The sequence below is a fragment of the Balearica regulorum genome, chromosome 25, assembly GCF_011004875.1.
Source record: "Balearica regulorum gibbericeps isolate bBalReg1 chromosome 25, bBalReg1.pri, whole genome shotgun sequence".
Taxonomy (NCBI): domain Eukaryota; kingdom Metazoa; phylum Chordata; class Aves; order Gruiformes; family Gruidae; genus Balearica; species Balearica regulorum.
The window spans coordinates 7,321,735-7,335,546 of NC_046208.1; the positions used below are offsets into that span (position 1 = coordinate 7,321,735).

Sequence of the window (13,812 nt, forward strand, 5' to 3'; positions counted from 1 at the left end):
AGGCCCACCTCTCCAGCCTGTCAAGGTCCCTCTGAATGGCATGGTCTCTCTGTATAACCCAATGGAAGTGGAGTTGTAAAATGCAAGTGAACAACCAGAAAGTATCAGTCAGAGGTAAATCCAGATCTCCCTCCCCAAAGCACCAGCTCTGTAGGGTCCGCATGTCGTGCTGTGCTTGCTGAAAATAAAACCACAGCCATACATCCCCTTGAAGACCTCCAAGGCTCTGCTACAAACCTCTCCAGTCCCTATATCCCAACTCATGACCCTAATGTACAGGTGTCCTCAGACAGGGGACACATGGGATCCCATGCCTGGCATGATGCCACATCTCTGGGCACCTCACATTGGGCCACGGTGGATGGCTGATGTGGTGATAGCTGGGACCCTTCCCTCTGCATCTGCCCCTCCATCACCAGTCCTCTGCTGTCCCAGCACCACTCGGCATCACCGTCACCTCCCGAAACACAAATGCCCCATTTACCCACCTTGCTCACTGCACCCCTGAGGGATCCAGGCACTGACCCCACGCTGCCACCAAGGTGAGAGCAGAGATGAGTGCTGAGGGCAAAAGACGTTCCTGTTCTGGGCCCTGGCCCTTCCTGCCCTGCCAGGCAAGGGAGGGACGATGTCGAGGGGCACAGCTGTGGCCCTATGGGACCCACCCCAGAGCCACTTCCTTCAGTGTTGCTTCCCCCTATCCCCTTCTGGGCTTTGCCCTCTGGGGACTGCCCGGTTCCTCTTTGCCTGTGGCAGGTTGTGATAGAGGTGGCTGCCCTGGAGTCCTGGTCCTGCCCTGGCAGCAAACCATCCCTGGGTGGGGGTCTGCCCCCAGTCTGGACACCCTCTTCCCTCGAAGCCAGGCCCTGCTGCAGGTCCTCCATGGCCCCAGCAGCTCCTTCTTGTAGGACCCGGCAGCTGTCCCATACTCTGCACCCCAGGCCAGCCTGATGCATCCAGTGCAGAGCAACACATGGTGCAACATGGGACGAGCACAGCTGACCAGTGATGCAGGGCCCCTTGCCTTGTACTGCTGGCCAGAGCAGCTCCTCGCTTTTTGTCCTCTGTAGACCCAACCTGTGTCCATCAAGAGGAGCGGGGTGGCAGCATCATCTTCCAGGCTGGGGTGCAGAGGTGGCCAGAAGTACCGAGCACCTCTGGGACCTCACTACTCTGCAGAGGCCAGCGAGGTATTTGCATGCCCTTTGCCTGCATGAGTGGACACTGGTGTGTAAACAGGGATGCACGTGTGGGTGTGCATCCTGCCCATGTGTTCCTGTGGGCACACAGGCAGAAGTGCACGTGCCATTCCCAGACGGGCAGCAGACACGTGGGTGGGTGCAATGGGCTGTGGAGGGGAAAAGCTTGCTGCAGGAGTGACACTGAGAGATGAAAAGTACCCTGGGTCAAGTGGTGTGTTCCTGCTCTGTCTGTTCCTGGTCTCCCTCATGTCCAGTCTATCTCCACCAGAGGCTCACACCTCATTTTCCACCAGCACCTTGTCTTTCAAGCTCTGGGTCTCCACTGGGCTGTGGCTTCCCATGCTCTGTCTTCCCCAAATGCACCTCTGTTGTCATGTCTCAGCCTGCTGGTGCTTCAGCAGAGGGGAGGAACAAGATCCATGCTGGCCACTGGAAGTACACTGAGGTCCATTCGTGCACCATCAGATGCATGTAGGGGTCAGGAGGTTTCAGCAGTGCAGATTTTTCTGCCCCTCGGAGCCTGGGCCATGGCACATCCTAGCACCTCATCTGTGGTTCCCTCTTGCATTCCCTCCATCCTGGATGAGTGCCCATGGCCAGGACAGTCCCTTCAGTCTTCATCAGCATTTTCTAGATAAGAAAAAGCCAAAGGGGGTCAGGTGTGGTTCCCAGGGGCTCTGTCCTGGCTGTCCTTCTTGGTCCCAGTCAACAAAGGTACATGTGTGGCCCACGCACCTCTCCAGCCAGTGCTGCACATCCCAGGGACAGCCCGGTCTTGTGATGAGCTGGGATGGAAGTGGCCCGGGGCGGGGGGCTCCTCGGGGGTCCAGGAGCCAGTGGGGTGGCTGGGGGGAGAAGGCGATTGGGACGCGGGGTCTGTGGTGGCTGGCGGGGACGCAGTGGGAGCCACTGCAGCACAGCGGAGTGGGGGCAGAAGAGGAAGGAAGCGTGCAGTGTCTCTGTGCAGGGACCGGGCAATAACAAACAGGAAGAGCGGGAGGGCTGCCGCAGCGGGCATCGGTGGGAAGGATGTACAGTGCCCCACGGGCAGACCTGTCCTACCTGAGCCAGACCCTCCAGGGACCTTCACCCCAAATACACCCCCTTCCCTGCCCTGCTGGGGAGGGGGACACCACGTCTTCCCTCGAGGTGCCCAGGGACGGTCCCGGGTGCAGAGCAGCACCCACAGGGACATGGGTTAGGGGTGGCGTGAGGACCACACAGCGGGATGGGGAACAGCTGGTGCGCAGCCCAGGCAAGGGGATACGGCTAGCGTGGCAGGGACAGGAGGACTCATCCTGGCTCCCTGTGGGGCAGGTGGGGTCTGCTGTCCCCAGAGCAACACCGCTGCACCACATGAAGCATCCCACCTCGACCCACCTGCCAGCAGCACCAGCCTCACGGCCAGGTCTTGCCTGTCTCTCCACGTCCCATGGGCTGGCATCGGCACAGGCCACGGCCAGTCACAGAGGGCACTGAGCACACCTCACCGGCCCTGCCAGAGATGACTGTGGAGGCACCCTGGGATTTTGGAGGAGGCGGAGTTGTGCCCACAGGCACAGGACGGGGGTTCACCGGCGGGGAGCGGGGCTGGGGCTGCAGGCGGCCCAGCAGAGCCAAGCTGCGGCGATGTGGCCGGTATGTGTGTGGGCGGCAGGCAGGGTGGGGGAGAAGGAGGGAGAGGAAGCGGCAGAGGCAGCAGCTCCTTTGATAAGCAGCTTCCTGAACACTTTCAAACCGTGGTGTTAGACCAACACACGCGGCGCCTGCGGGCCTGTGCCGGGACCAACGGAGCCCACGCCGCGGGGCAGCAGGTAGGCAGCCCCCCAGCCTGTCCATGCCACCCGCTGGAGAGAGGACCCCCGCCGGGCAGTGCTGGGCCCTGGTGCCCACGGGTGGTGGGCACATGCTCGCTGCCGAGCAGCCCCGGGCAGGGCTGGGATGCTGGGCAGGGTGATGGGGACGCTCTCTCTGCAAATGCTGCAGCAGGGGCTCTTCCCAGGACCCTCCTGTCTGCCAGGGGCTTGGCTGGGGGCATCTCCCAGGTGTTTCCTGGCCGGTGCGTGAGGGACGGCTACTGGGGTTGGAGCCTGCTGCTGCCTCTGGCCAGGATCTCCCCTGGTGCTGCGGCTTCTGGGGAGCAGCCGCTCTCACCCTGCCTGGCCGGGGACACCCTGGCTGCACAGGCCCCTCAGGGTGCCCTGCGTGGGGCACAGGGATGGTGCGCGTGGCAGCAGCTGCATTGCCACCCCCAGAAATGCTGCAGGGCATCAGGGAGTCATGGGGAATAGCTCCTGCCCCAGCTGTGCTCCTGAATGGCATGGCCACAGTGCGGACCCAGTTCTCTGCAGGACCTCCCTGAGCTCATGCGGCACCTGGAACCCAACTCTTTGCACACTGAGAGCTCTGACTCCACAGCATCCCCTGCCCGTTTGGGTCCATCTCTTCCTCATGGAGGGAGGTGGGGATGAGATGGAGCCTCATCATCTCAGGGTGCTGCCTGCACCATGAGGGGCTCTGCCCAGACGTGAACCAGCATCACTTGCATCTCCCCGTCCCTGCCAGGGCCTGTCCCGGGGCTGGTGGCGGAGAGCCCTGGCACCATCCTCCATCTGGGCTACCCCATCACCTCTTGCTCAACCACCCAGATAAAGCAGTTTCCTCTTGACGGTTTCTGAGACCTGCAGGATGGAGGAGGCTGTCCCAGGGTCATCCCTCCCTCGCCAGAGCCATGAGGCTGTTGAGGGTGCCTGGCCCCATGTCTCCCAACAGCAGGAACTGGCCAGGCTCCTTGTGGTGCCTACAGCCCACCTCATCTCACCTGTCAAATGCTGCTGTGCTCATGTGGGTCCCAGCTCTCCCTCCTCCCCACCATGTCTCTAGGCCAAAGCAGGCATGCCGGGGAAGGACTGGAAACACATGGCAGCATGTGCTTCCCATGGAGGTGGAGAGCATCTCGGGCTCCCCCAAAACCAGACCACGCCCCGGCAGCTCAGGGCGTGGGCATCCTCCACTCAGTGCAAGCAGGTGTCATGTCCAGGGTCACCAGTCGGTGCCTGTGTGGGCTGCAGCGCTGCAGGCATGCTGGAGGGTGAACATGCTGGGAGCTCTCCTTATGCCACCTGCCTGGATGCAGGGCCTGAGCGTCCTGGTTCCAGGGCAGCTGAGGACCCAAAACCTGTGCCTTGCTTAGGGACCATCTGTCAGGGGATCCACCCAGCCTCATGGTATCTCTCAGATCTGCCTTGTCTTTTCCAGCCACTTCTGCTGTGATGGCTCCTTGATTCCTCCGGAGCTGAGGGTCCCCCACGTCTACTCCCTGTGCTTCAGGACAAGGGCTTTGTGGATGCCGCAGCATGGTACAAGCCTGCTTAGTGTGCTCCAGAGTTCATAACGGCAGCCTGACAGCCCGGGCAGCTGGGGCAGATATGGACAAGACAGACAAGCCCAGTCCGTCTGCTAAGAAGCATGTGCGTCTTCAGGAGAGGTGAGTGTGGCTGGATGGTGCCTGCAGCCCAAACCCTGTGCTGCCCATCTCAGCCCAGACAGCAGGTACCCAAGGCACTGCTCACCCCCCCCAGGCCTTGAGCCCCCCCAAACTTCCTTGCCCAATCCCAGCCCTGCCAGACCTCTGCCTGCCAACTTTTGCAGAGCGTGGAGGCAGCCCTGACTCCCCCCTCAGCCCAGCCTGGGCCAAATCTAGACCTTGCGGGCTTTCCAGCAAAAAGGCCAAATAACCAGTTAGTTCCTTGTTCCTCTACACCCTGGTCTTCTGGGGTCTCTACTTGGCTCCTTTCTTCATCCTACATTATTCCCTGCCTGGCTTCTGCTCGGTGTGGAGAGGTTTTAACTGATGATGTGGTGGGATGGGCTGCTCTCCTGTCCCGAGATGGCAGAGGGTCAGCCAGGGAACCCTTTGCCTCGCAGGAGGGGCTCCAATGTGTCACTGATGCTGGACATGAGTTCGTTGGGGAGTGTGGAGCCCATCCAGCCAGTCTGTACGCCTCGGGACATCACGCTGAAGTTCCTGAGGACGTCCAGCCACGTGCTGAGGAGAGAGGAGCTCCAGCAACGCGCCCAGAGCCTGACGCAGCTCCAGGAGGAGTTTTCGGTGCGATGCTCCTCTCCCCTCTCCCTCCTCACACAGGGGCTGGCAGTGGGGGGACTGGCAGGGGTGGATGTCTCCAAGGGAGACTCCAAACTCAGCTGTGCTCCACAGCACTGGTGGCAGGGAAGGTGATGTGGACAAACGGGGATGAGGGGTGCCCTGAGTATCCCCTGGTTGCCCGTTCCCTGGTGCACTCAAGTCCCCCTTGTGTCCCTGGAAAGCCTGTCCCTGCTCTCCCATGCCAAGCTCTTCTCCCTAGGTGGCCTCTCTGGAAGGTGTCCCACCACATCTGGGGTAAGGACAGGGCTCATCCCAGGAGCTGACATCTCTGGTGATGTTGCTAGATCCCTGGATGAGCCTCTCATTGCCTGGGGGCCCAGCTCTGCCACGATGAGGGGACACAAGCAGCAGCAACAAGGTTTTCCTCATAGACATTCTCTCCTCCTGCAGAAAATCCCACCCAACTTTGTCAGTCCGGAGGAGCTGGAGATCCCTGGACATGCCTCCAAGGACAGATACAAAACCATCCTCCCCAGTATGTGCCACTGCATCCCTTTGCCTCACATTTGCCCGGGTGCCACGTGCAGGGAAAGGTGTGGATGTGTGTGGGTGTGTGTGGGCGTGTGCGCACGGGTGTTTGTGCATGGGAGAGGGGTGACTCAGGGCAGCCCTGGCACTGGGGTGGGCACTTGGTGCTCTTGGTGTTCCTGCCACGCTTGTTCATGCTCCCCATGTTGGCGGAGCTGGGTGCTGTGTTGCAAGGGGTGTACACTGTGTTATGGGGTGGTATGTGGGGAGCTACTCCTTGGGGTGTGTTCCCAGGGTGTGCAGCACATAAGAGCCCAGCCTGGGTTGCTCCCTGAAACCATGCGGGCCTTACATGTTCCAAGGGCATGTTGCTGGGGGTATAAAGGCTGAGAACATTATAGGAGGACTTGTTTGGGCTCTAGTCAGGCACTGTGGGAAGGCCCTAGGGGGTCATCGCCTGGTGGGCAAGTTACCCCGCATGCTCAATCTGGTACAGGCAGGTTTGAGCATGGCTGGATGTATCCTGCCATGGTAGGGAGGGTGAAGTGGGGCAATAAGATGCCGAGGGAGGGTGCAGACAGCTCTGAGCATGGCATGGAGCTGGGAGGACTCAGTCTTCAGCTGCTGGAGCTGAGGCAGGGAGGACGGGCAGCGGCAGGCTCTGAAAAGACTGTCCCTGGGGCAATGCCTGCCATGTTTTTCAGATCCTGAGAGCCGGGTCTGTCTCAGGAGGGCAGGGAACCAGGAGGAAGACAGCTACATAAATGCCAACTACATCACGGTGAGTGCCCTCCCTGGTTGGAGAGCAGGTGATTTCCCAGTCCTGGAGCCCACAGCTCACAGGGCATCAGGCTGCAAAGTCCTCAGTGCTACAGGTGCCATGCTGGGACCCACATGCCAGGGCACTGACTGTCACTCACTGTCCTGTGCCTGCCCTGGGGCAGCAGTCTGAACTTGCCACCCCTTTCTGAGCTGGAGAGATGCGTCTCCACCTGCATGGGGCAGATGCACTGTCCCTTTTGGTGGGAAAGCCTCACAAGGTGGCTGCTCTCGGCTCCCGCTGCTTGGGCGGGTTGAGCACCCATATGGGCTGCCTCGCAGTGGCTTCTCCGTATCGCACGCACGCAGTAGTCATGGCAAGGCCACAGGAGGAGAGCCGTGTCAACACAGCATCGCAGCCCAGTTTAACCCTTACACATCCAGGAATTTCCTCTCCACTCAGTGGGTTTGTTGCAATTTCCCAAGAAGAAAGCTAACGAAGGGGAGGGCATGACTGAACTTTGACATCTGATGGGGTCCTTTGCCCGAGACTGAGAAATCCACAGACCAAGGGTGTTACTTCACCCTTGATTTATGATAATCATTCTCCTGTGCAAATGACCCCTTCCAGCCTGCGGTCTTACTTGTGCTGAACCATACATCACCCTAAAACAGGCTCTTGTGTCAGCCAGGCTCCACCTTTGCCTGGCTTGTAGGCTTCTTTCTGAGCAATTCATCTCATTTCAGCATCCTTCCCCTTGGGACAGGCCAGGGGCACTGGGAAGCAGAGGTGGATCTGCAGCCACCCTGGGTGTGTGGCAGCGAGGAGAGCGTGGAAATGTGGGACAGAAAAGTAGCCCACAAAAGTGCCCTCTGGTATGATGGACAGACCCCTACAAGGTGGTCTGAGGGTGCCGGTTGGAGGTGGAGGGCACTTAGTAGCATTTCTTATCTGATGGTGCTCATGGGTATGATACAAGAAGACAGCAGCGGTGTGAGCTGCCAGCATCCCATGGTGAGGGTCAAAGTCTGACTGTGGACACAGGAGCACCGTGCCTAGAACTGTTGGTAGGCTGGCTGGTCCAAATGAGGGTTTGAACATGGGCAGCAGAGGACTACTTTTAGACTAGTCTTTCTGAAGCAGCCTGGCAATATGTAGCTTCACGTCGAGTGACACCATCACCCTGTCCACATGCATCAGGGTGTACATGTGCATGTAGCATTCTCTCTGTCTCATACAAATGCTAACAAAAATGCACAAACACTGCCCATCCCTATTTCACACACATGTGCACACATATGCACACACACCTGAGCACACGTATAGCCACACATCCCTGTGTGGAGCTGGTATTTCCTGACACCTTTCTTCCACTTACCTCTCCAAGGGCATCACGGTGCAGGAATTTGTGGGCACATCAGCAAATTAGCAACCCAGCCTGCTTCTGGCATGCTTGGGAGGCACAGCGAGTCTGGAAGAGCTCTGTGGGTATCACATCAGTGCCCACCTGGGATTGAATGTTTTTCCTGCTGACTGTATCCCATGTTTTTGAGTACGAGGAGCAGGAGGGGGAAATTTCCAGTGTTGACACCACCAGGTCTTTCTTCAAGTCTTCTGAATGGAAAATCATGTTTCTAGGGGAAAAAAGAAAAAAAAAAAAAAAAAAGGAATCTAGAGGCATGAGAAAAGGGCTATACATAATGTTCCTGAAAACGTTCCTGCCCCTTGGCTGGGCCACTGCAACTTCTCGTGTGACCAAGCTGTTAACAGGATTGCTGGAAATCTGGATTAAATCACAGGGGTTTGAGTGCATTTTTAACTGAGGTATCTTTTGCCAAAGCCATAAAGCTCTGCCCGGAGTGCTGCGTACTCACTATTCCAAAAGCTGTGGGCACTGTGGGTGCCTCCCCCAGCATCCCCAGGGCATCCTCAGCTGGGTCCCTGACTCCTTGCTGTATTGCCAAATTGCATCTCCAGCTGGGAGCTGGAGTAGCAGGTTACTGACCCTGGGAGAAGGCTTTCCCACACCTCTGCCTCTGCCTGCCCTCCAGCTCCTGCCTGCTGCCACTGCATGCTCTCTCCTCTGCTGGGCCAGCAGCACTGCCCATGAGGCCATGGTGTGAAGCAGGAGCTGAGCAGGACTCAGAACACCTCCAAACTTTTCTATTTCTTTGGCAATTTTATACCGGGAGAGGAAGTGACCATGGAGGCAGAGAATGCTTGGAGCTGTGAAACAGAGCCTGGGGCAGAGGTAGGGCAAGGGCCTGTGCCAACCACCCCTCCAGGTATCCCCAGACCCAGCCTTCCCGCTGCTGGGCACTGCCATGTCCCCTCCTGAGCCTGGTGGGGAGCCAGGACTGGTGGGACCCAGCTGGGACTATCCCAGCTGCCAGCAGAGTGAAGCTTGATGATTTCTGCTTGTCCTTGGGGAAGTGCCTCCGGGGAGAAGTGCCCTCCCTGCATGAGCTGTGGCTCGTCAAGGCATCCATCACACTGGCTGTAGTTGCACCAATAACCTGGGGATGCTTGCAAGGAGCTTGGGTACGCATGTCTTGCTCCACAGGCGTGCTCCTGGCTTGTAGGACCAGGAGGATGGAGAGGATATCTCGTAGTTCCTGATCAGGTCTATAAAAGCGTTTCAAGGACAGATTTACTAGGAAATAGCCTGTGTGGCTCCACCTCTCACCTGTAGAGGAAGACGAGCACCACAAGAGCTGGGGTGGCCTGAAGACAGCCTCCCCTCATACATCAGGGTCCTCCCCAGTGTCACTGATGGACCATGTGCTTGGCAGGGCTATGCAGGGCAGCCCCGGGAGTACATTGCCACCCAGGGACCCATGCTGAACACTGTGACTGACTTCTGGGAGATGGTGTGGCAGGAGAAGGTGCCCCTCATCGTCATGATAACCAAGCTCCAGGAGCGCAAAGAGGTACCATTGTCCCTCCCCTGGCCTGGGGACAGCACCCCAGCCAGGAGCAAAGAGCGGGGTGATAACAACAGTAAAGGGTGATGCGAGACCAAACACGGGGTCTGAGCGCCCGCTTGCTTTCTCTGCTTTGCTGTCAGAGTGTACCCCTGATCGATCACACTTGGAGGAGAAGAGCCCCAGGGCTGCAGCCTTGGCCCCATCCACAGCAAAGCCTCTCCTCCTCACGTGGCCTCTTGTGCTCTGGGCATGCTTTGCCAGCTGGATAATAGGATAAAGAGCTTAGGGCAACCCCTGGGAGAGGGAGCAGAGGCAGTGGTCAGCAGTGTCCCTCTGGCCCCGAGCAGCTCTCCTCCGGGGCTGGGAGCTCTCAGCCGGTGGATCCAGGCTGGGATGGGAGCCGGCAGCACTGTGCCCTGCTTGGCTGCTGCCCTGTGCCTTGGCTGGGATCCCTGGCTCCCCGTCCAAGGAGCTCTGGCCTGGGGGAACTCACACTCTCTTTCCTGGCCGTGCCCTTCCTCCCTTCTCTCCCTGGCTGACGCAGCATCCCTACGCCCTCCACCAGGCAGGCTCGGTCCTCCTGGGTCTGGCAGGACATGGACTGGCCCAGGCACAGCTCCTGTGGGGCTGGGGAGAGCCGTGCAGCCCTGGGGCATGGGAAAGGCTGCAGGGGAAGCAGATGTGGGGAGAGGGATCTATCCTGTCCTTAGCCTGTGTTCTGTGTCATTTCACATCCACCTTCCCCGCCCCCTCACACCTCCCCATGTGATGCCCCTTCCCAAGAGCACTGAGCAAAGCATAGCTCACACGTCCCATGGGTGCCTTGAGCACCTCTGCAGCCACAAACCCTGCCTTGTTCTTTCAGAAATGTGTCCACTACTGGCCTGAGAAGGAGGGCACCTATGGCCCCTTCAGCATCTGCGTGCAGGGGGTGAGCGAGTGCGTGGAGTACGTGGTCCGGGATCTCTCCATCCAGGTGGGTTCAAGCTCCATCCTGGGGTCAGAGGGGGAACCCAGCAGGGTCTGGCAGTGCCCCTGACACCCCTGGGCTCTCTAGTGGGATGGCAACACTGTGTGACAGAGCAGAGGGTTCATGGCTCAGAGAGCTGGGTCTCATGAGCCCCCTGCCAGAGGAGGGGTCTGCAGAGCTCCTGCCTGCCCGAGAAGGCTGAAAGGGAGCAGGACCCAGCCCTGGAGGGGAGAGGAGAGGGGTCAACTGGGGAGAGCTGCTCTATTAGCCCTTTGCTGTTTGCACTTTGCCGTTGGGCTCTGCCCCATGGGCGTTCTGTAGTCACCCTGGGCTGACACTAGCCAAAAGGATCTTGCTGGCTTTGCCTGGACTGTGGGGACAGTATTGGGACACTCTGTATCTGTTCCCATCTTCTGGGATGGGACACTTCCCAGTGTCCCTGGCCCAGGGGTCTCTCCTGGGTGTCTGGCAGAGGCTTAAAGAGGGATTCGGGAGGGGAGCAGATGAGATGGTCACAGGCTGCCTGGCCTCTGCTTGAGCTGGACTCCATACCTTCATTTGGCCAAGCCCAGTGAGTCTGTGCTCCCATATCCTGATTTCTCTTTTTTCTGTGCTGAAAAAGCTTGAAGGTGAATGCCGCCAGGTCAAACACATCCTCTTTCCTTCCTGGCCGGACCAGCAGACGCCTGAGTCAGCCAAGCCCCTGCTGCACTTGGTGTCCAAGGTGGAAGAAACTCTGCAGGCTGCAGCCAGCCCAGGGCCCATTGTTGTGCACTGCAGGTAAGAGTTTTCCCCTCACCCGTGCCCCTGTGTGTACCTCACCTTGGGGTCAGTCTGCAAATGCCAGAGGGGAAAATCCCACATATGAATGCTCATGAGCTGGTCCCACTGTGGTGCAGAAATCCCAGGGCATGGCATCCCCATAGCAGACTTATTCAACCAGCAACTCCTGTGCTGAAATCAGGATGGTGGCATTAGTGTGGTGCATACTGCCACATAAAGAAATCTGGTTTGCCCCTGGGTCTGTGGACAGCAAGGTGGGAGCAGGAGAGCTCTGCAGTGTCAGATCCAGCCACCAGACCCACGGCAGAACCATGGCTCAGGGTCCTGCTTCCTCTGCCACTGAGCACAGCCTGCAGCTTGGCTGTGAAGCTGTTTTTCAGGAGAGCCCTCCTGGAGGAGGTGCCCTCTGTGTATTTTCTCCCACTGCTAAGTGCATTTGGGGACAGTGGAGCAGAGCACCCGGTTGTCCCTATGCAACACCCTTGGTGTGTAATGCTGCAGGCTGGGCCACCCCAGGGCAAACTGTTCGGTGCTGGTAGGGGAGGTGCAGGGCTGCAGAGACCCCTGTGCTGCGCAGGGACAGGGGGCACAGACTGGGTTTGTGCTTCCAGAGCGATCTCACCTGGGCCATGCAACACACCAAGACCCCCTTGCCATGGCAGAATGATGCCAGCCCACGTCTTCTGGTGCCTGGCTGAGAAAGACCAGGATCCCAGCATCGCTCTAGGGTGAAATCATGGGAGCAAACCAATCCAGGAGTATGTCCAGCTCGGACAGATTAAGGTCCAGGCAGTGGATGTTGTTGGTGCTCAACACAGCTGTGTCTGTCCCGCAGCGCCGGCGTCGGCCGGACGGGCTGCTTTATCGCTACCAGGATCGGGTGCCAGGAGCTGAAGGACAAGGGGGAGGTGGATATCCTGGGAATCGTGTGCCGTCTCCGCATGGACAGGTGGGTGCTCTGAGCAGCCTGCTCCTTGGAGGGTCCTTCTGGCTCCCAAGCCTGGGAGGAGGGATGTGGGAGGGACGTGGGGTCAAGCATTGCGACATGGGGACAATTTTTAATGGAAACCGGAAGGGTTGCTGAAAGATGCAGATGTGGTGACAGCAAACGATTGCCCAGTGCCGGGATGGTTCTGCTGTCAGGGCTATTGTAGCTTTGGGAAACTGAGGATGTGAGGGAGAGGAGAGCAGCTGTGAACCTGGCAGCCGGTCTGCTCCTTTCAGCTCAGCCACTAAATTCATAAACACTCAATTTTGCCAGTTTTCAAGGAGAAGTACCAGTAAAAATTAGAGCCAGATCAGTTGCTAATGTGCATTTTGAACAGCCCAGCAATACTTCCGAGCCCAAATACTATTTGGGCAGCTCTGGTGCTTGTTTCAGATGTACCTGGATGTGGTGGGTGAAGTAGGACTATTCATGCCCTGGGACCAGGGAGCCAGGGACAGGGCTGTGGGCTTCAGCGAGGTGTCAGCAGGACCTGCCTTTCCCTTGCAGAGGCGGGATGATCCAGACGAGCGAGCAGTACCAGTTCCTCCATCACACACTAGCGCTTTACGCTTCCCAGCTGCCGGAGGCGGGAGGCCACTAGTGCAGGGCTCCCACCGGGCTGCTGGCTCCCCGCTCCAACCTCTCCTGCACCAGACACGAGGAGACCTCCACCAAAACCCCTCCTGCTGCCGCTGACCCACAGAGCAGCAGCATGAGCATCCCTGGATGAGCACAGCCAAGCAAACCTATGGGGATCGTGGCCTTGCGGCCCTGGGGATGAGCAGGATTTGGTGGGTTCACATGAGAGATTCAGTGGGTGCTCGAGGTGGCCATTGCTGCTGGCTCGAGGCAGATTTCACCCCTGGAAAGAAGCTTTGGCTTTCAAAACGTGCAACGTTTTATCCTTAACCAGAAGAGCAAGCTGTGTGGAGAAACTGAAGCTGGGTGAGCAACAGTAGCACAGTTTGCCTTTTAGCTGCACAGAAATGTTTATCCTGTTAGATGCAGAGCTGGTACAATTACCCTGCAAATAAACAGAGCCTCTCTCCTGATTTTGTATCATCTGTTGGCAGAGGCTGCGCTGTGTGCAGGGCTGGGCTTGCTCCGAACACGTGCCGCAATGCTCTTCTTGCTAAAGATACACCTTGATGATTTAGTACAAAATGTGCACAGTTGGTTGCATCCATTACATGGCTTGGTTTCCTCTCCACCTTCAGCCAATACTTCTCAACAGCCTCAAAATAGGAGAGATTCAAAGAATCATAGAATGGTTTGGGTTGGAAGAGACCTCCCAGCCCATCCAGTCCCACCCCCTGCCATGGGCAGGGACACCCTCCACTAGCCCAGGTTGCCCAAAGCCCCATCCAACCTGGCCTTGAACACTGCCAGGGAGCCAGGGGCAGCCACAGCTTCTCTGGGCACCCTGTGCCAGGGCCTCAGCACCCTCACAGGGAAGAATTTCTGCCTCAGATCCCATCTCCATCTCCCCTCCTTGGGCTTCAGGCCATTCCCCTTGTCCTGTCACTCCCTGCCCTTGTCACCAGCC

The 13,812-nt window shown here is 58.4% G+C and overlaps 1 protein-coding gene across 4 annotated transcripts; it reads left to right on the top strand.

Annotated features, from left to right (window-relative positions):
- Positions 1–2,889: 2,889 nt before the first annotated feature.
- On the top strand, positions 2,890–13,318 carry PTPN7 (protein tyrosine phosphatase non-receptor type 7). 4 transcript variants are annotated; one of them, XM_075776006.1, is made up of 10 exons: positions 2,890–3,016; positions 4,461–4,689; positions 5,130–5,313; positions 5,761–5,845; positions 6,543–6,619; positions 9,391–9,528; positions 10,391–10,501; positions 11,118–11,275; positions 12,114–12,227; positions 12,774–13,318. In XM_075776006.1, the coding sequence occupies exons 2-10, from the start codon at positions 4,559–4,561 to the stop codon at positions 12,865–12,867; spliced, it is 1,092 nt and encodes a 363-aa protein (XP_075632121.1). In that variant the 5' UTR covers positions 2,890–3,016; positions 4,461–4,558; the 3' UTR covers positions 12,868–13,318. The 4 variants fall into 4 exon arrangements, with proteins under 4 accessions (XP_075632121.1, XP_075632124.1, XP_075632123.1 ...); XM_075776007.1 differs by having other exon boundaries at positions 2,977–3,016; positions 4,533–4,689; positions 12,774–13,014; XM_075776009.1 differs by lacking the exon at positions 9,391–9,528 and having other exon boundaries at positions 12,774–13,014.
- The last annotated feature ends 494 nt before the right edge of the window (positions 13,319–13,812 follow it).

Coding starts and splice junctions, on each gene's coding strand:
- PTPN7 (XM_075776006.1), top strand. CDS start 4,559: ATGGTACAAGCCTGCTTAGTGTGCTCCAGAGTTCATAACGGCAGCCTG. Junction 6,620..9,390: donor TAAATGCCAACTACATCACG/GTGAGTGCCCTC, acceptor TGTGCTTGGCAG/GGCTATGCAGGGCAGCCCCG. Junction 12,228..12,773: donor TGCCGTCTCCGCATGGACAG/GTGGGTGCTCTG, acceptor TTTCCCTTGCAG/AGGCGGGATGATCCAGACGA.